Genomic DNA, 22,405 nt, shown 5'->3' with positions numbered 1-22,405 from the left:
CTTCCAGCACGTCCCACATATAATATTCTACTTTCTGTTCTCCACATTTATGTGTCGGGTTTTATAGATTTGACACAACAAATAAAAAAACTATCCAGTTAAACTACGCCTCACAGTTAAAGATTAAACCAGCAGAGTTTAGTCGGATCATGTTTCACGTCTTTATAAGTCACCTATTATGAGTTTTTATTCACTAAACTTCTCACATGCACTGTACAAAATCACTTTAAAATTAGTATAAAACGATTCAATTTGACTCAAAATTTGTCCCAAATTAGCATTTCCCCCCACAATAAGTTAATTGTTCCCAGAATAACAAAAACTGCCCAAAACGGCGACAATGCAGATGTAAATTATTCTCTAATGGTCCACAGTGACGATAATGACAGAAGTCTGCCCAAAATGACACAGACGACTTGTTCAAACTGGCTCCAAATTGGTCCAAAATCACGTTGTCAATTTGCACAAAATGATGACATTTTCCCTGTAATGACATAAACTCAAACAAAATGAGTTTTAAATAAATGTAAACGACTCTAAATTTACATGTAGAATCACTTAAATCAGTTCAAAATGAATCATTTCCCCCAAAATCACTCAAAACCTATCCAAAATTATATTTTTTCAACCATAATAACTTAATTGTGTCCAGAATAACAAAAAGCTGTCCAAAATTACTAACAATGCAAATGATTGGTCCAAAAGGATAAAATGTTTTCTTATAATGGCAGAAACTTGTGAAGAAGAACAAAAACCGGAAAAAAATGAGACTTAAAAAACTCAAAATTGGTCTGAAATGACTCAAAATGGGTTCAGAAACACTTTAAATTAGCCCAAAACTAATAATTTTTCCAAGAATGATTTAATATTTGTCCAAAATTTGCATTTTCCCCCATAAGACGTTTATTATGTGAATAAACAAAGAACTCTCAACAATGGCTCAGGATGTTGAGTTTGAAATGAATGGAAATGACTCTAAATGGGTCCAGAATGATGAAATCTCGTCCTAAAATGACAAAAACCTGCCCAAAATGACAGAGACTTGTCAGCGTTTTCCTGTTTCTGTGTTTCAGTTTGAGGGTCACCAGCAGGAGAAGCTGAGGATCTTTAAGTGTTTGTCTTCACCTCAAACCTCCACCAAGCCGTAAAGACGACCGTGGAGTTTCCTCTCCTCTGCAGACCAACAAACGTCTGACCAGCAGCAGAACCTTCTCCTCTCTCACGCAGGTTAGGAACAAACGAAGCCGCCGCACACTAGCTCTGATTAAAAACGCGCCTCAATAAATCCAACAAACTCGAATGAAACCACAGAGAAGCTGAATTTGCTTCCTCAGACGAGCCTCCTGCAGCAGCTGATTTATTCAGGCAGATTTAAATAGCAGATCTGGCAGCTCTCAGATCTGCTCCCTGAAGACGCGGCAGCTGGAAAAGCAAAGCTATTTTTTCGGAGATGCAGTCCGTCTGTTCGCGTTCCCAAAAAAAACGTCCCCTGAGCCGTCCTCTAAAAAGTTTATCAGCATCCAGAGCCGCCGCCGCCTCGCTTCCTCCTCACATTAAACGCAATTTATTGAATAATGAATCGGCCGAGCTGCTCAGACCGACGGAGAGTCCTCCAAAAAACACAGGAAGGCAAGGTCATTCTGGAAGACATTCAAATTAAAAAAAAAAAAAAGAAGCTGCAAGCAGGAAACACAGGGGGATCCTCTGAGGAAGAGGAGGACGATGAAACTGAAGAAGAAGAAGAAGAAGAAGCTGTGATCCATTATTCATGTTCTGCAGCTTCTGGTTCCACATGAGCAGGTTCAGGCCAAACACCAGGAAGCAGCTCCAGGATCCACACAACTAAACACACACAACTAAACACACACACACAACACACAACACAGCGTCTGCATGTCAGACACACAAACAGCAGCAGGTATTTTCAAGCTTCAGAGTATTTATAGACGCTGAGCTCAGAGTCACCAGATACACACTGCAGCAACACAACAACACACACAGTAACACACACACAGTAACACACACAGACACACAGCCGCACAGCAAGAATAAAAACCTGTCATTTTTCATTTTATTTCCAGTGTGTTGTGTTTCATGTGTTTGGTGCACTGCAAAAAAATCAATGTTTTAATCGTCATTTAAAAAATAAACAACTGAGATTTTACAGATTCCCCTGCTTTGTTAAATTCCATAAACTATCCAGCAAAATTATAGAAAAAAATGTAAATGTTTACTGTAAAGAATTAAATAGATCAGTAATTCAGTTTTACCGTAAAATTTGACTTTTTAAAGATCATTTTTATATATTTATATATATATTTGTTTTAATGTTTTTAAATTCATAAAATGTAATTATTTGACTGATATTTGCAGTTATTTGAAAGAAAAAAATCTGAAAAAATATTTCTTTTGTTAAACAACACAGACAGACACACAGCAGCATAGAATGAATAAAAATCTACTCTTTTTTGTTTTATTTTCAGTGTTTTATTTTGAAAAATGTCTTCGTCATCTTCCCTGCTTGTTTCCCGCACAGAAGAAAAACTAAACACAGACTCAGCAATAAAAAGTCATATTTTTCATTCAGGACATTTTTTTAAATGCTAATGATTTTTTTTTAATAATCTGATGATTTAATTTTTTAAAAAATCCAAAATGACACCATTTAAGTGTAAAAAAAAAACAACTGAATGAATCATCAGGATCTTGAAGTAATTGTTGTTTTTGGGGGAAACAACCATATTTCAAAATAAAATCTAAATATTTCATTAAAATATCTTTATTCTATGTGTCTCATTTAAACATTGGATCATTTGCACTGATTTGATTCTGTAAAAAACTAAAATTGTGCACGACTAAGAAGCCTGGAATGACTCAGCTGTGATCACGTGACGTAAATTCAGACTTTTCAGCTGAACTGCAGTTTCTAATTACCCACGATAAAAACTAATAAAAACATGGAAGCAGTTAATGTTTTTCCAGCACTGTAAAACCCATAAACACATGCTGGCTTCAGTTTTGCACAATGAATAACCAGATATTCAACTGTTCGCATTGATTTTTGAATGACTTTTGTCACTTCTAACCGCTTCATACTGCAGAGTTCCATTAGGAAAAATAACAACTTAAATCTATACATTTTACATTATTTAAAATGTTGCCAAAAATTACCCGTTCGCTTTAAGAAAGTTCTGTAAAAAACTAAAAATTCTACAGTCTTTGGTGCAACCATGAAGCCACCAGTGGTTTAGCTGTAAACAACTGTCACCTGACAAAAATTCTGTAAGTTTTCGGTGCAGTGCTGTGACGAGAACGGAAACGGATTAAAACTGAGCAGTAAAATGCATCCAATAAACGTAGAGCAGGTGTTTTCCTTTTTTTGTAAAATAATTCAGCTTTCTTTTGTCTGATTTCCATCATTCTAACTGAGTCCCACTGACAGAAGACATTTCTGACTTTGTTTTGTTTCCACAGAGCTGCAGGACTTCAGGTTGAAAAATGAACAGAAGAACAAAAAAGATAAAACTCCCAGAATCTGCTGCTGGGAGTTCAGAGGGTTAAAACAGACAAAGATAAAACTCTATCAGACACACCAAACACATGCATGAACACGTCCAGACATCTGATTTAATATGATCAGAATCCCACGCATGCAGAGTTCATCTGGTTCTTCCTTTAATCCTGCATTAGTCGATGGAAAGTCTGAAAAAAATGACGCTCGGCTCATCTGCTTCAAGAATTTGCTTTAGGACTGATAAATTCTGATCTCATCTGCAGCACAAAATCACTTTAAATGAGCCCAAAATGATTCAGTTTTCCCAAAATGAGTCACAGCTGTGTTTTCCTTAGTGGCGTAGAATTACAGACGTGTCCAAAAATTTTTTATTTTTCTGCAGGAACTTTACCTAAAAGTCAACATTTCTCCTACATGAAGAAACGGAATCATTTCACATCCGAGCATCATTCATTTCCTACATTTTCCTCTAAAGACCACTAGTTTTATGTCATTACAGCTGTAAATTACTGATGTATGATGTTTACTGTTTAATACTGTCACTATACTTTCCAATACTAACCTGTGTTCAGATAAAAATGACACTTTATTCAACATTAACTACAAATTACAACTTTTTCTTCTTTTAAGATGTAACAACTGTGCCAATTTCAGACTTCATGAACATTTAAAAATGCATTTAGTGCTAAAAAAACACCTGAAACAATAAAGAATAAATGATAAATTACATTTTAATGGATTAATTAAAAGGCAGCAATGAATGAGAAACTGTAATGTGGAAAAATCATTTAACTTGATGTAAAAATTGTGCAAAAATGTCATATATCAGGGCATCAGTGTAATGCTAGGAAAGATATTTTAGCTAAATCAAGTCACTGCTTAATGTAAACAGCAGTTTAAGGTAAATTACTGTAAAAAAAATTGTAAAAATTAAGCCATCAAGTTATCAGTAATATTATTTTCTGCATAAATTAAGTTGCTGCTCTTAACAGAAACCTGCAGATGTTCTCGTTTTGGCTCCAAAAGCTTCAAATTTCGCAGTTTATAACCATAATTTGGCTGCAATTCTTCCATTTTTTAAATATCAAATGCACCTGAGACACAGTGAAGGTCAACAGGAACGTTTATAAGAATGAAGTTGGATGAAAACTTCCATCTAACGAGGAGAGTTTGGAACCAGAAGCGTGTCGTCTCCTGACTCATCGCAGCGGCTTTAAGTTAATTTAAATCACAGAATCAGTCAGAAAATCGATTCCTCAGATCAGCATTCAGCACGTTTACGCCGTTAGAGAGCGGGAGCTGTGAGCTGGAAGCAAAGCGGAGCCGCTCAGGTAAACATGGAGACGCCGCCGAGTGACAGGAAGTGACCCGCCTCAGCAGGAAGTGACCCGCATCGGCTCCACGACGGCCAGAAACTTTCCAAAACTTCAGACGTCAGAAGTTCCGTGAAAACCCGCAGCCAGCCTTTTAACGAGCAGCCAATCAGGCGTCAGCGCTGCCTGCCTCAGCCAATCACACACCTGTCTGCTTTAATCGACTCACAAAGAGCCAATCAGCTGCGTCCTGCTGCTTCTGTCACCAAAGCTCTGAATCAGCGCTGACAGACAGAAAACAGGAGCTTCTTCTTCTTATTTTCTCCTCTTTTACTCGTTCTGACAAACATTCAAGCTTCGTTCTTTCAATTAAACACGAGAATCCAGCAGCTTTTCCTCCACAGCGAGCAGGTTTGAGCAGAGGAATCAACTCTCGACAACACAGAGAAGTTCATTCAGGAGCTTCACACAACAACACTGATGAGGTTTTACATCAGTTAGAAATGTTTGTCTGCAGGTTTGGACCAAAAAACAACTTTCTTTGTCAATCAAACCTCCTAAACATGCAGATTATTGGAAAACCTCCTGAGATTTTAGCGTCATTTTGCAGATTGAAGCTCAGAACTCCACTAAACCTTCTGTTTGTTGTTTTATCTTATCGGGACGTTCATCCATCAAATCCTCCAACTTTCGCCAATGATTCTCCGTTTTTATTTCTTGTATATTTGAGCTGCTGAAGCCTCCAGATTCTGGGATGCGAGTCTCAGAAGATGCAGATTTCTGGTGATGAATTTTAGCCACAAGTTCTTAACTTTATCACATTTTAAAATCCGTTAGTTTTATAGCAAACAACAGTAGATTTGTGAGTTTTAGCTTCATAATGTACTCAAAAAATGTCCACAAAAAGAGTGAAAATAACCAGTTTTAAGCTCCAAGATTCTGTTTTGTCCTCTAAAAGTTGCATATTTGAGCAGAAGGAAACAGACACACATAAATTGATCCTCATTTTTTCCCGTAATGACATAATCTTGTCCAGAAGAATAAAAACTTTCCCAAAATTACCCAGACTTGTCCTAAGTTACTTAAATTTAGTCAGAAATTACTCAAATTGGTCCAGAATCACGTTAAATTTGTTGAAACCATTCAAAAAATGTCCCATAATGACGTAAACTTGTCCAAAATTAATCAAAATTGAGTAGAAAAGTTGTGCTAACAACAAAAGCTCGTCCAGATGATCCACAAACCATCCAAACTGAACTGAAATGAATCTGTAGTAGTAAACGGTATCAGGTCTTCTTCAGCTCATCTCCAACACATGTACAGGCCTCATGTCCTTCTGCTTCATCATTAATCTGCTTTTAATCTCTTAGATAATTAGCGCTCATCAGTGGATTAGCAGCTGATCATCAACTTACTGAGTCAAACCTCCTAAACATGCAACTTACTGAAAAAACTCGAGATTTTAACTCAGACGCCGTTTTTAATAAATCAATGCAGAGGAGACACGTGTACAACTTTTAGGCGACAAAACAGAATCTTGGAGCTTAAAACTGGTTATTTTCACTCTTTTTACATTTTTAGATTAAATCATGGAGCTAAAACTCAAAATCTTCTGTTATTTGCTGCAAAACTAATGCTTTGATTCCCGTCTTGTCAGATGATGTCCATGCAGGATGTGTTGAACTTGAGGTTTCTTCTTTCTTCCGGTTCCTTCCCTCACATGGAGCGTCTGCTGCAGCTTTTCCAGCGTCTCTCATTGATTTTTGCTCCCGTCTGAACCCTCCCAGCTCTTCTGCTCCTTCAGCCAACCGGCAGCTCTGAGCGCCGATAATCCCCGCATGAATGTGGGTCAGCGAAGGGGGCGTCGCCTTCAGACAGAGAGGTCACGACCCCGAGCCTCCACACACACACATGACGTGTTCACACGGTCACGTATGAAGACAGACTGAACACATGAAGCAGCACAAAGACTCACAGCTTCAAACATGAACCTGAGCTGAAGGAGAAAAACTTCCTGCTTTAATGGTTTCATTTACTTCATTGGATTCTGTCAAACTCAAATTACAATTTATCCCTTTAATTTAGAACGTTTTTCTGCTGCTTTCTTTAAATATTATGAAAGAAAAGGAAGTACTGTACCGACAAAATCCTATTTTCCATTTTGCATTTGAGCAAAACAAGCTGGAGAAACTGGAAACTTCAAGTCGAGTTTAGCTGAAATGAAGCTGCTTTGAGAGGAATCACATGATTGAAGCAGATCTGATTCAACTCAGTGGCCTTAATATGATTTAAAACTTAATTAGCTTAAGTTGGTCCAACTTTTTTTTAAGCAAAGTTGCACAAAGTAGGTTTCTTGCTCTGTAAGTATTGAGGATCTGATGTCCACGTTTCTAAAACATTTCTGCTGCAAGTAAACCGCCTTTATGTTGTTTAAAAAGTAAAGAAAAAGATAGAATCATAAGACATTTGAGACGATTATCTTTAACATTTTACATCCACTCAAAAATTAACTCTTTGAATGAACTTTAAAAAATCATGAAGAGGATTTCTACATGATTAAATAAATCATGAATTTATTATTTTCATCCAACTTAACTAACCTGAGTTAACTCAATTCACTTCAGTTGAATGCACGTAATTTACTTGAGTTAACTTCATTTGTTAGGTTTCATTTAACTCTTTTCCTACGGGCCGATCCAACCTTTTTCTATACAGTTGGTCCAACTTCATTCAGATTTTTCAGGTCAAGTTAAATAAATCCAGTTAATCTAGTTTGAGTAAATCAAGCTGTTCAACCTGAAACATATAATGTCTTCATTATGACGAGTTCTTCAAGTTCATTTTAAGAACAGAATTTATGTAAGCTAACCCTCAAAAGGAAATGCTGAAATTGTAAAAAGTGGAAACGTCAAGTTGATTTTCTGTCAAATGAAGCTCGTTAGATTTAATTCTATCTGACTCAAACAGCAGCATTAAAATGACTGCAGAATTTAACTTGGATGAACTTAATTCAGTTGCATGTTGGTAAAAGGAGAAATTTATTTAAGTTGGTCCAGCTTTTTTCAGCAAAAATGAGGTTTTCTGCTCCGTTAGCATGCTGTGTTGTCTGACGTCCACATTTCTTCTTCTGCTAAAACTAAACCACCATTTTTGTTCAGTAAACACTAAAAAGAAAGAACAGTCAGTCTATTGAGAAAATTCTGTTTTATCTTTTACATTTGAGCAAAAGAAATACTGAAGATGGAAAAACTTGAAACTTCAAGTTGATTTTCATCCAAATGAAGCTGGTTTGAGACCCAGATAGCAAACTATGGGTGAATCAATGTTGAATCTATGTTGAGACCTAACGTCGAAATTATACAGAAAGCACAAGGTTGATAAAATGTTGAGTCAACGTTTGCTTTTCAACCATAAATCACACTTTACCCAGATAGCAAAAGATGTTAAATCAATGTTGAATTAGGGTTAAGAAGGTTGAATTGTAGTTACGGTTGAAGACTGATGGTTGGATCAACGTTGATTCAACAACATTTTGTCAACATTGAAGTTTGTGTTTAAAAGATTCCATTGAATCTACGTTGTATTTTGGTTTAATTAAAATGTTTGACAGGTCAATGTTTAATTAATGTTGAATCTGTGTTTGCAAACATGTAATCTATGTAAGCAAACGTTGACTCAACATTTTATCAACCTTGCGCTTTCTGTATAATTTCGACATTAGGTCTCAGCATAGATTCAACATTGATTCACCCATAGTTTGCTATCTGGGGAGGAATCACGTGACTTAAGGAGATCTGACTCAAAGCGGTGGCATTAATGTCACTTGAGTATTTCATTTGGATGATTCTGATTCAACTGCACATTATTAGTTCAGACTGATCTATTTCTTTTGCAACAAAAGTACAAAAGTGAGGTTTTCTGCTCCGTTAGCGTGCTGCACGTCTGACATCCATGTTTCTTCTGCTAAAACAAAACCACTGTTTTTGTTCAGTACAGAGTAAAAGGAAAGAATAGTAAGATGATGAGAAACTAATGCTTTATTTTTGAGCAAAATAAATGCTAAAGTTGGAAAAACTGGAAACTTCAAGTTGATTTTCCTTCAACTGAAGCTGCAGCGACGCTCGTTAAAGAGGAATCAAACGAAAATCTGCATTAAAATGACTGGAAAACTGAATCTGGATGAACTTAATTCAGTGGCATGTTGGGAATTGAAGTAGTTGCTTTAAGTCGGTCCAACTTTTTTAAGCAAAAATGCATAAATGAGGGTTCCTTCTCCTTTAGTTTGCTGCGTCTGATGTCCTCGTTTCTTCTTCTAGCACTGGTTTTGTTCAGTAAAGAGTAAAAAGTACAGCGAGTCTCATGAGAAAATCACATTTTTCATTTCACATTTGATGAAAATAAACAATTTAAGTAGATTTTCCTGAAGATGAGGCTGTTCATTGGAGAGGAATCTAATTATTTAAGTAGAGCTGGCATTAATTCTACTAGTTAACTTGATGTGGACAAATTAAACTGAATGATTCCAATTAAAGCTGATCCACTAATTCTCATTATCCTTCTGAACATTACAAACCGAGCTCCTGCACTTGGTGAATATTTCTATGACTTATTTCCTTTAGAAAACCTGACTGACTTCCTCTTTGACTTGAACACTTGGTCGCTGCTCCTCGTATGTGAAACCTGCTCGGTAATAAAACTGATTCAGAAATAAACTGTTTTAGAATCATTACATTTCTAAACACCAATAATCCTGAGTCCTCCCGGATTCCTTCTGCTTTTATTCGTCTTCGGTGGATTCGATATTTTGGGGTTCTGGACCATCGATTTCATAAAACATTTGAAGATTGGCCCGAGGCTCTGGAAGCTGCAGATCTGCATCTTCCAGCTACAGCTGACGTTTTAATAAAAACCGGCGAACTGACGGACGATCGTTAGAGCTGCAGAGGGTTCAGAAGAGAGGAGCTGAACGATTCACACTGAAGAGGTTTTCTATCAGTTATAGATGTTTGTCTGCAGGTTTGGATGGAAACACGCAGATCTGACAAACATGCAACTGATTGAAAAACCTCAAGAGATTTTAAATTAATTTAGTTTTGCAGATTTAAGCAGCATCTTGTGTATCAGCTCCACAACTGATATGATTCCAGCAGCCCTGCAGACTGGATTCAAACATGATTTTTAATAAATCAGTGCAGATGTGAGACACGTGTGCAACTTTTAGACGACAAAACAGAATCGTGGAGCTTAAAACTGGTCATTTTCACTCTTTTTTGACATTTGTAGAGTAAATCATGAAGCTAAGCCTCACAAATCTACTGTTGTTTGCTGCAAAACTAATGGATTTTAAGAAGAACTTGTGGCTAAAGTTAGTCTGAGACTTATCACAGTATAAGGAGGCTTCAGCAGCTGAAATATACAAGAAATAAAAACAGAGAATCGACAGTGAAAGTTGGAGGATTTGATGGATGAACGTCCTGATGTGATTCTAGCAGCCCTGCAGACTGCGTTTAGCAGAATTTATGAATAATGTGTTTAGAAAAAAAAACATCCTTTTAATCAAATCAGAGCAGAGGTGACGCACGTGTGCAACTTCTAGCATCTAGACCTTAAAACTGGTTATTTTCACTCTTTTGTGCATATTTTTAGATGAACTCGTGAAGCTAAAACTCAAAACTCGACTTTTTTGCTGCAAAACTAATGGATTGTAAAATATGATAATGTGAAAGTTGGAGGATTTGATGGATGAACGTCCTGATAAGATAAAACAACAAATGGAGGTTTTGTGGAGTTAGGAACTTAAATGAATGAATGGAGGTAAATCTGCAGGTTTGGCTGAAAATATCTGAGTAGAAGGAAACAAACTTATCGATCAAATCACAGACAGAGGAAGCAAAGGAGGTGAAGCTGAGAGAAGAAGAGGAAGAAGCTTCCCACTTCCTGCCTTTAATGTTTCTCTTTTTCATGCCTTTCTTCCTCTCTCAGTTCCTCTTCTCTCTGCGTGGAAACACTGATGTGATTTGGCTCCAGGAGGCTCTTCACCACATTTCCATTCTTTTTTTTTCGTCTCGCGGTCGACGCATTGTTGACTCGACGCCACGGACCGAATGCAGCAGCCGAGAGGAGGAACCCGGCGACTCTCCTCTGCCGCTTATCTCAGAGAAACACGGTTCTGGAGTGGAACGGCGGCGTCACCTGGGCGGCGGCGTCCCGGTGCCGGTTGGAGAGCAGAGCGAGTCGCTCGGCGCTCCGGGTCGCCGTTGTTTGTTTCTCTGTCGTCAGATTAATAAATCATGAATATTTCATGACGGCCTGCTCCCTCAGATAAAGCCGGAGCTGCTGACGGAGAATGTTAATGATGTGGAGGATAATTAGTCTGAACGCGCCGCGGCTTAATTAGGACTCTTTGATATTTGGCTGCGTTCGTGTGTGTAAGAGACACGTTTAGGCTCAGAGCTACACTAAACCTCTGTTTGTTGTTTTATCTTATCGGGACGTTCATCCATCAAATCCTCCAACTTTCACCGTCGATTCTGCGTTTTTATTTCTTGTATATTTGAGCTGCTGAAGCCTCCAGATTCTGGGATGTGAGTCTCAGAAGATGCAGATTTCTGGTCACCAACTTTAGCCACAAGTTTTTCACTTTATCAAATTTGAAAATCCAAATGTTTTGCAGCAAAAAACTGTCGATTTTGGAGTTTCAGCTTCAGGATTTACTCTAAAAATTAGGGCCCGAACGATTCAATAGGCCGGCTGACAAATCGGTGGGGCCCTCATTTTTGCAAAAACATGCAAAACTACCACAAAATGCACCAAAATTCCCACAAAAAGGGGCAAAACTACCTTGAAAGATTAAAATTCACCAACAAGAAGGTACAAAATTATCACAAAATAGGCGAAGTTACGACAAAAACTCACAATCACCACAAAACTCATCATAGGTCACAACAGAAAAGACCAAAATTACCACAAAAAGACATAAAATGTCTACAAAAAGGGGCAAAACATGCCTGAAAGGTTCAAATTTGATAGCACAAACATGCAAAATTATAACAAAATGCATGCAAAACTACCACAACGAGACACAAAAGCACTACTACTACAAAATAACCAAAACTGGACCAAAACTACCACAAAAACACACAAAAGCACCATTAAAAAAGACAAAACTACCCTGAAAGATTCACATTTGCCAACAAAAACATGCAAACGCCCACAAAATGGACCAAAATTACCACAAAAAGACATAAAATGTCTACAAAAAGGGGCAAAACATGCCTGAAAGGTTCAAATTTGATAGCACAAACATGCAAAATTATAATAAAATGCATCAAAACTACCACGAGACACAAAAGCACTACTACTACAAAATAACCAAAACTGGACCAAAACTACCACAAAAACACACAAAAGCACCATTAAAAAAGACAAAACTACCCTGAAAGATTCACATTTGCCAACAAAAACATGCAAACGCCCACAAAATGGACCAAAATTACCACAAAAAGACACATAATCAACACAGAAAAGATCAAACTGCAACAAAAACTCCTAACAGCCTTTAAAAACATGAAAAATCACTACAGAAAAGGCAAAAACAAAACCCACAAGACACAAAGTCACCACTTAAACAAGGGAAAACTACCCTCAAATAGTTAAATTCACCAACATGAACATGCAAAATTGCCACAAAATGGACCAAAATCACTACAAAAAAAAAGGCAAAACTACCCTGAAAAATTCTAATTCGCCAACAAAAAGACACAAAATTGCCACAAATGGACCAAAACTACCGGAAAGAGACAGAAAAGCACAACAAAAATGGCTAACATGACCACAAAGACACAAAAGGAGGCAAAACTGCCCAAAAAGATTCAAATTTGCCAACAAAAACATGCAAAATTAGCACAAAATGGACCAAAAGTACCACAGAAAGACACAAAATCACCATAAAAATAAGCAAAATTACCCCACCAGTTTCAAATTTGTCAGTCAAATTGTGCAAAATTATCAAAACTGAACCAAAATTGCCACAAAGAGACATAAAAGTACTGTTAAAAAAGACAAAACTACCCTGAAAGATTCGAAGTCAACGACAAAAACATGCAAAATTAGCACAAAATGAACCAAAATCACTTTCAAAAGAAGCAAAATCATCGTGAAAAGAGGCAAAACTACCCTGAAAGATTCAAATTCACCAACAAAATTACCACAAAGCGCTGCAAAACCGATGTTTCCACGGCGAGAGAAGAGGAAGCAGAGGAGAGGAGAAGAAGAGGAGGAAGAACCGCATGAAAAGGAGGAAAAGGAAAGACAGGAAGTGGAGAAGTTCCTGCAGTACTGATGGGAAAAAGCCCAAAAGCCCGCTCAGCTCTTGGACTTCATCGTCATCATCATCACTTTCTTCCTCGCCGACCTTGAGCTGCAGCGTCCCGTGAAGCAGCCAAAGTCAATATGAGTCAACAGAGCTGGTTAAGTATTAAATGGGGGGATGATGACTCGCAGGAATCCGTGCAGTCGGACTTTAATGGAACACTCAGCGCTAATAATGATGTACTCTCAGCCATCGACTCGTGATACGAGATGAAACTGTGCTTTTGAATTGTGCAGGATAATCTGGAACAGAGAGCACTTACAGTACTTAGTGGATGCAGCGCTGCCCTACATAGCGGCCTGATCGTCCAACAAGCAGAGATCACAGAGGAATAAAACAAACAGCACCAGGAAGAACACTTCAGGGTCCTGTACCGATCCTCACCGTCCTCTGCAGGGCTCCTGTCAGCGGTCTGAGCCTTCGAAGGAAGAAGAAGCCGTGAATAAAACCGCTGATCAGAACCCGACGTGGAAGAAGACCAGAGCGACTCCAGGAGAAGATTTAGAGCTACACACGTGGACAAAATTGTTGGTACCCCTCAGTTAAAGAAGGAAAAACCCACAATTCTCACTGAAATCACTTGAAACTCACAAAAGTAACAATAAATAAAAATTTATTGAACATTAAATAATCAAAAACAGCCATTACTTTTGAATTGTTGATTAACATAATTATTTAAAAAAACAAACTAATGAAACAGACCTGGACAAAAATGATGGTACCTCTATAAAAGATTGAAAACTATTTGACCAGAGTGACATGATTAACTCAGGTGTGTCATTTAATTGACATCACAGGTGTTTCCAAACTCATAATCAGTCAGTCTGCCTATTTAAAGGGAGACAAGTAGTCACCCTGCTGTTTGGTGAAAAGGTGTGTACCACACTGAACATGGACAACAGAAAGCGAAGGAGAGAATTGTCCCAGGACATCCGAAAAAAAATGATAGACAAACATCTTAAAGGTAAAGGCTATAAGACCATCTCTAAACAGCTTGAAGTTCCTGTGACAACAGTGGCTCATATTATTCAGAAGTTCAAGACCCACGGGACAGTAGCCAACCTCCCTGGACGTGGCCGCAAGAGGAAAATTGATGACAAATTGAAGAGACGGATCGTTGGAATTGTATCCAAAGAGCCCAGAGCAACCTCCAAAGAAATTAAAGGTGAACTCCAAGGCCAAGGTACATCAGTGTCAGATCGCACCATTCGTCGTTGTTTGAGCCAAAGTGGACTTCATGGGAGACGACCAAGGAGGACACCACTGCTGAAAAAAACTCATAAAAAAGCGAGACTGGAATTTGCAAAAATGCATGTTGACAAGCCACAAAGCTTCTGGGAGAATGTCCTTTGGACAGATGAGACCAAACTGGAGCTTTTTAGTAAGGCACATCAACTCTATGTTCATAGACTCAAAAACCAAGCATACGAAGAAAAGAACACTGTCCCTACGGTGAAACATGGAGGAGGCTCAGTAATGTTTTGGGGCTGCTTTGCTGCATCTGGCACAGGGTGTCTTGAAAGTGTGCAAGGTACGATGAAATCTGAAGACTATCAAGGCATTCTGGAGAGAAATGTGCTGCCTAGTGTCAGAAAGCTTGGTCTCAGTCGCAGGTCATGGGTCTTCCAACAGGACAACGATCCAAAACACACAGCCAAAAACACCCAAGAATGGCTGAGAGAAAAGCGTTGGACTATTCTAAAGTGGCCTTCTATGAGCCCAGATCTGAATCCCATTGAACATATGTGGAAGGAGCTGAAACATGCCATTTGGAGAAGACACCCATCAAACCTGAGACAACTGGAGCTGTTTGCTCATGAGGAGTGGGCCAAAATACCTGTTGACAGCTGCAGAACGCTCATTGACAAATACAGAAATCGTTTAATTGCAGTGATTGCCTGAAAAGGTTGTGCAACAAAATATTAAGTTATGGGTACCATCATTTTTGTCCAGCCCTATTTCATTAGTTTGTTTTTTTAAATAATTATGTTAATCAACAATTCAAAAGTGATGGCTGATTTTGATGATTTAATTTTCAATAAATTTTTATTTATTGTTACTTTTGTGAGTTTCAAGTGATTTCAGTGAGAATTGTGGGTTTTTCCTTCTTTAACTGAGGGGTACCAACAATTTTGTCCACGTGTGTAAAAGATCCATTCAGAAATGTGGGGAGAAAGAGTGTGTGTGTGTGCATGTGGGGAGTGTGTGCATGTGGGGAGTGTGTGCATGTGGGGAGCGTGTGCATGTGGGGAGCGTGTGCGTTTGTGCATGTGCATGTTGAGTGTGTGTCTGTGTGGGTGGGGAGAGTGTATGCGTGCCTGTAAAGTGTGTGTGTGTGTGTGCGCATGTATGCAAAGCGTGTGCATTCGTGCGTCCATCCGTTGGTGCGTGTGCAGTGTGTGTGTGTGTGTGTGTGTGCATGCATGTGGCATGCGTGCGTGTATGTGGAGTGTGTATTTGTGTGTGGAGTGTGTGCATTCATGCATCTGTGCGTGAGTGTGTGTGGACTGTGTGCGAGTGTGCGTGCGTATGTGAAGTGTGTGTGTGTGGAGCGCATGCGTTCGTGCGTCCATTCGTGTGCGTGTGCGTGCATGTGGAGTGTGTGTGTGTGTAGACGGTGTGTGTGTGCAGATTGTGTGTGTGTGTGTAGGTGTGTGTGTATAGACTGTGTGTGTGTAGGTGTGTATAGACTGTGTGTGTGTAGGTGTGTGTGTGTGTAGGTGTAGGTGTGTATAGAGTGTGTATTTGGGAGTGGGTCCAGAGATCCACTAACCTCCTGCTGCTGCATTCCTCTGCAGGGCTGCATTCCTGTGGAAGCTGCAGGTCAGAGGTCAGCAGTGTGTGTGTGTGTGTGTGTGTGTGTGTGTGTGTGTGTGTGTGTGTGTGTGTGTGTGTGTGTGTGTGTGTGTGTGTGTGTGTGTGCGTGTGTGTGTGTTGATTCCCACCACGTAGACGTGCTGTTAGTGTGTTTTATCTCGTCCTCTCTGAGCATCCAGGTATGTACTTGTCCTCTGCAGCTCCTCACAACAGCTGCTGCGACACGTGTGTGCATTCCTGAGTCTGAGCTGCAGCGGCGCCGCGAGGCATCGGCCCGTCCGCCCCAAACGGAGCCGAGCGGACGGATCCGTCCACCTGAGAGCCGTGCCGGGGCCTCCGGACCCTCAGAGCCTCACAGGATCCATCGGCTTGATTAAATCTAAACAGGAAGTCATTGAAATCTATCGGCTGCCGGAGAAGTTTAGCAGCCTGAGCACAGGTCGGAACCTGCAGGGATCGATTCGATAAAGTAAATCTGGTTCACAGAGCAGCTTAAAAGACGCACAAGCAGATGCTAAAGTGTTTGAGTAATTGTACATCTTTTAGTGGAGATGTAGGGTCTTTCTGTGCCGTATTCACCTATTTTTGTAGCAGATTCAGACCGTTTTTGGACTGATTTACGAAACACAAAACGCCTAAATCTAGACTCAAAGCACAAAAAAATTAGACAAAAATCACACAAAACAAGACACATGAGACACGGAATGTCAATAATAAGACACAAAATAAGTAAAGTAAGAAGCAAAAAAGACAAAAACAACAAACAAAATGACCATAAGGAGAAATAAACTGTCCTTACATTAAGTTACTGTAGACACAGAACCAGATGATTCTTTGTGGAAATTTTACATCTTTTAGTGTAGATTTTGTGTTTTTCTGAGGTATATTCACCCATTTTGTGGTGGTTTGTGGTCATTTTGTAATAGTTTTGGCCCTTTTTGTCTTAATTTTGCGTCCGTTTCTGGTAGTTTTGAGCCTTTGTGGCATTTTTGCATCTTTCAGTGGAAATTTTGTGTCGTTTTTTGGCATGTGTACCTCTTGTTGTTGTGATTTTGCATCTTTGTGGTAATTTTTCATCTTTTAGTGGAGATTTTGTGTCATCCTGTGATATATGCACCTATTTTTGTGGTGGTTTCAGTTCATTTTGTGGTAGTTTTAGCCCCTTTTTTAGGATGATTTTCACCTTTTTGTGTTGATTTTGTGTCTTTTGCGGTATTTTGGATCCTGTTTTTGTCTCTTTTTATGGTTTTCTGTGTAATTTTGTGATAATTATGAATTTTTTTTGCACTGGTTTTGCATCTGTGGTGGTTTTGGCCTTTTTGTGCTGATTTTGAGTCTTTGTAGTAATTTTGCATCTTCACTGGAAATTTTGTCTCTTTTTGTGGTAATTTTCCAACTTTTTATAGTTAATTCGGTTCCAGTTTTTACCAGAACTCAGATGTGTTTCTCCTCCTAAATGTCATGGTTCTATCTGCTGGACTGATGAAGTTTTGAGGCTCAGAAATGATGGAAAATGTCCGTAAAAAAGTGACGAATCTGAACCCACCAACCTGCAGGAATCGATTCTACGAAGGCACATCTGGTTCACAAAGCAGCTTAAGTGTTGCGTGGAGATGAAATGGGATTTATTGAGCTTCAGTGGGGACGGAAATCAAATCCAGCATCGATGCCGGGAATGAAATGACTAACAGGCAGCGGTATTGATCCGAATAACTCAGCTGTGAAACACGCCGCGGTGGAGACGGACGGGGGAGAGGCTCCGGTTTCCCTGAACCGCCGCCGTCATCTGATTACGGCACCGAGATGTTCCCTAAGACAAAGCCACCTTTGGGAAAACAAGGCCTGATCCGCCGGGAAGCAGAGCCAGCAGCGGGGCAGCGGTGGGCCGACCACAGCCGACTGGAATGTCAGATAATGGATGGAGGATCTGCGCAGGTGACACCGAGCCGAAGGCATCCAGCGCCAGGAGGGGGGAGGACGGGTGAGACGGGGGAAAGGATGACGAGTGGATAGACAAGTGCATGCTTGTGAGGTTTGTTAGGGATCCTGTTGGCAGCTCCAGGTTCCTGAGTTCAAGCCGAGTTCAGGGAAAGTGTCTCTGAGTGTTTGGTTTGAGCTTCAGCTTCTTCTGAACGACTGGATGGAAACGTTCCTTCTGCTGCTCAAGGGAAGAGTGTCGACTCAAAACTGGCCATTTTCACTCATTTTTTCAGCATTTTAAGAGTAAATCGTGAAGCTAAAGCTCACAAATCTACTGCTGTTTGCTACAAACTAATGGAATTTTAAATATGATAAAGTAAAAGACTTGTGGCTAAAGTTAGTCACCAGAAATCTGCAGCTTCTGAGACCCACCGCATACATAAGTACAGTTTTATTGTATTTAATTTCACTTCCATGTAGACGGCTTTCCTTTTCTTCAAAGCACTGCCATCAGAGGAGTCTGGCTTACACTTAGAAGCCATAATGAAGGGAAAAATGTTTCCAAAGAAAGCAAATGCAGCACAATCCAATGCGGCATACAACTGGTGAATGCTCACAAAGCCGTCATCCTCGTCTAGTTCCCGCAAAAAATTAGCTTTAATGTCGCAAACGCCGTACGTCAGAATGATGGAACAAGACTTTCTTCATAAATTTATGGGTGACGGCGAAGGAACCACAAAATGCTGTAGGTCGAGGACGTCGTAAACTGAGGACCTGGTATAAATAAAACACAGCATCGACGGTGAAAGTTGGAGGATTTGATGGATGAACGTCCCGATAAGATAAAACAACAACCAGAGGTTCAGTGGAGTTCAGCCTGAGTTCAGGCAGAGTGTCTCTGAGTGTTTGGTTCAAACTTTCTCCTGATCTTTAGCTGCTTCTTCTTTCTCTGAATGATTGGGTGGAAACATTCCTGTCCTCTGCTCTAACCTTGACTCGGGAACAATGTCGACTTAAATCTAGTCATTTTCACTCTTTTTTAGAGGAAATCATGAAGCTAAAACTCAATAACTCAATAATTTTGCTGCTTCAAAACTAAAGGATTTTTAAAGATGATAAAGTCAAGAACTTGTGGCTCAAATTCATCACCAAAAATCTGCAGCTTCTGAGACTCACATCCCAGAATCTGGAGGCTTCAGCAGCTTGAATATACAAGAAATAAAAACAGAGAATCGACGGTGAAAGTTGGAGGATTTGATGGATGAACATCCCGATAAGATAAAACAACAAACGGAGGTTTAGTGGAGTTCAACCTGAGTTCAGGCAGAGTGTCTCTGAGTGTTTGCTTCGAGCTTCCTCCTGATCTTTAGCTGCTTCTTCCTCTGACTGATTGGATGGAAACGTTCCTTCTGTCCTCTGCTCTAACCTTGACTTGGGTACACACCCAGCGGGAACAATGTCGACCGTTCTCACATTCCTCACGTTTATTCAGCCTCTACAAACTCCACAATCCACAGGTTGATAAATGCAGATTAAGCCGGTGTCACTCACAGACGAGTGAACCTGACAGCAGCGAACAATCCAAGTGTGTGCCGCAGAATTAACACGGCCGCTATATTAAAACATGCCAAGCAGTCGAGTACAGCTGCTGATCCCAAGGCGGAATCATTAATTACCACCTTGACTAAACGGAGACCTCCAAAATTAGAGGCAATCAGCTGTCCCTGGGGGCCAAATGGAACCGACGACACCGACTCCTGCAAATTAAAGTGGTAATTAACCCATTATGAGTGATTTATTTGCGGTAAATGGCTCACCTCAGCCTGAGTAAACTCACTATGGGAACCTGAACAAGGTCACCAGATCACTGATAGCAGAGCAGAAACTTTCCCTTCACTCTCACTGAGTTCAGGCTGCAGATCAAACACTGAGCTGAGGAAGGACAGAAGGTGTCCAGGAGAGAAAACACTAAGATCTGAGACTTCATGGAGGAAAAGGAGCAGAGAAGCGTAAAGAAGCCATGTAGGGAGAGTTTAAACTATTTAAAGCTGTAGTTTGAGGTCATTGTGAGGCTTAAAGTCACTGACAGTCAATAAATAGCCAAATATTTGGACTTTTGCATATAAATCTGGAGTTTACAAGGTGATAAACTTCATTCTGTGGGTAAAAAGAGGATGTAAACTGGAACTGAACTCAGAAACTTTTGCATTGAATCTATGAGCACACCACAACTAAAAACTTCTGAATCTTGAGCTCTGTGTGTTTTCTCTGGGGCTGACCAAAACATTCCACACACACACAGAGCTTAACACACACACACACACTGATGATACACAAACACTCTGATATCTGTGACCGTTACGCGCCCGGTGCGTAATTTGGATGTGAATGGTGCCTTTTTACGCACAGACTCGGTGCGTAAAAGCGTAAAAAATCCCCACAAACAGAACTTTGACATGAGCTCTCACTTACTTGTCGTACTCCGCGTTGTCCTTGTCGCAGCGCGCGTCCTTGTGCTTCTGCCAGTCCTTCCCGTGCTTGCAGGTGGTCAACAGAACCACATCCTCCGCGTTGTGGACGTGATATAAAGCATTCCGCGTGTCCGAACCGATCCCGGTCAGGTAGCGCTTCCCCTTGAACACCAGCATGTACTTTCTGAAGGGCGGGATGGAGTTGTATCTGAGGAAGCCCCGCTCCCCGCCGGTCCGCGGGTGCTCCTTGGAGAACAGCGGGATGGACACGTCGAAGTTGGGCCTGAAGTTCTCGGTGCTGATGCTGGCTTTGGCCAACATGGCCTGGCCGATGTCGAAGCCCAGGTCCTCCGTGTAGTCCGGCCAGGTGCCCGAGTACAAGTTGAAGATCAGGTGGTTCCGGCCGTCGTTCCACAGCGGCAGGTTCTGCACTTTGGTCTTCAGGTTGTGGACGTACTGCGGAGACAGCTGGTCCCGGTCCAGAGTGTCCAGGCTCAGCACGAACAGACACGCCTGTCCCGGGTCGGAGGTGTAGAACCGGGAGCCCTCGATGGTGGCCAGGATGTTCTGGTAGCTCTCCGAGATCTTGTCGCCCTTCTGCTGCGGATAGACGTAGACCTTAAAGCCGGTCCGCTGGCACACCGAGAAGTCGAAGCACGAGTCCATCCGGCACCGTCTGCCTTTGTAAACACTCGTGTTCACGTCCCGCTTCTGCCGCGGAGAGACGTGCACGTTGTACTCCTCCGTGTCCGTGTGGTCCCACGGCACGAACGGGTGTAACGGGTCCGAGAAGTGCGGCCAGGGCTGGTCGGGCCGGTGCCCGGTCCTGCTGCGGTCCTGCCGGCTCCTGGCCGCGGGCAGCTGGAGCCCTCCGAGGAAGGAGAGCAGCAGGACGCACGCCCCGGCGGACAGCAGGATCAGGTAGCGCTTCTTGGCCTGCATGTGTCCTGGCGGCGAGCTGAGCACGAACAACAAACGGAAAGTGGCCCGAAGTCTCACCAGCCCCGGCGGCTCCGCTCCATCCTCCGGCTGCCTCCTTCTGCGTATTCGGTTCCCAAATCCAGCGAGTGATCCAGCGCATGTGGGCGACTAGAAGTCCGGTCCGGTTCTCCCGCTGCTGAACACTTTCACCATGTCGGAGCTCAGCGGTCCGGAGCCTCCATCATCCAGCCGCCGCTCCGACGGAAAACTGTCCGCCGGAGAGCTGCTCTCCCCGGACTCGGCGCGGCGCGGTTCCCCGAGGTTGCAGCCGGAGGTTCAGCCCGAAGGAGAAGCTCGGCAGCCCGCTGAGCGGATCCAGATCCTCGGGGCGAATTGTTCCTCCGCTCCGCTCCTCTCACTCCATGGTCCCGGTGCGGAGCAGCAGAAACCGGGGACGGTTCTCAGCGCGGAGCAGCTCAGAGGTCCAACAGTAACCGGACGAACCCCTGCATGTCTCCGGACCGGAGAACCCGAACACACCCGAACACACGAGCACCAGCGGCTCCGGTCACCGGAGCGAGGCGAGAAACGGCTCCGACACACGGGATTGTGGGTCCGAGCTCCGGTTACCGAGTGCTCAGTTGTTCCGATTGTTAGTCGGTAACATTCCAACCCGACACGACGGCAGCTGACGTGACGTCCCACCGAGGACACCGAGCCCTCTGATTGGTCCGTGCGAGGCAGCGGAAGAGGCGGGGCTTAGAGGATTCACCCATTCAGACCCGGAGAGACCGACAGCACCGGAGAGACCCGGTAACCGGTTTAATAGACCCGGTATTGACCCGGTACAGACAGACTGGTCCCTCTCTGACAGATTTCTGTTCATGTTATCGATCACTTTTTTCTATACGTTCTTCATATTGATCGATAATCTGGGATCTGATTCTGTGACTTCAGAGCTGCAGATAAAATGATAGATTTTATAAAGTTCTGTCTGAATATTTATTTTTAATTTGTACATATTTTAAGTGTTTTTTCTTACAGACCTCAGATCAGCTGATCTATCTATCTATCTATC

The 22,405-nt window shown here is 41.5% G+C and overlaps 1 protein-coding gene across 1 annotated transcript in view; it reads right to left on the bottom strand.

Annotated features, from left to right (window-relative positions):
- Window positions 1–22,170, bottom strand: part of ext1b (exostosin glycosyltransferase 1b) — a 140,283-nt gene extending 118,113 nt beyond the window's left edge. Inside the window, 1 exon segment of the mRNA XM_051955272.1 lies at window positions 20,408–22,170. Within this exon segment, the coding sequence (XP_051811232.1) occupies window positions 20,408–21,348 (941 nt within the window). The 5' untranslated portion in view covers window positions 21,349–22,170.
- Between the last annotated feature and the right edge of the window lie 235 nt (window positions 22,171–22,405).

Source organism: Acanthochromis polyacanthus, chromosome 11 (genome assembly GCF_021347895.1).
Source record: "Acanthochromis polyacanthus isolate Apoly-LR-REF ecotype Palm Island chromosome 11, KAUST_Apoly_ChrSc, whole genome shotgun sequence".
Taxonomy (NCBI): Eukaryota; Metazoa; Chordata; class Actinopteri; family Pomacentridae; genus Acanthochromis; species Acanthochromis polyacanthus.
Note: the sequence above shows the minus strand (reverse complement) of the source record. Positions and strands in the feature narration are given on the sequence as shown.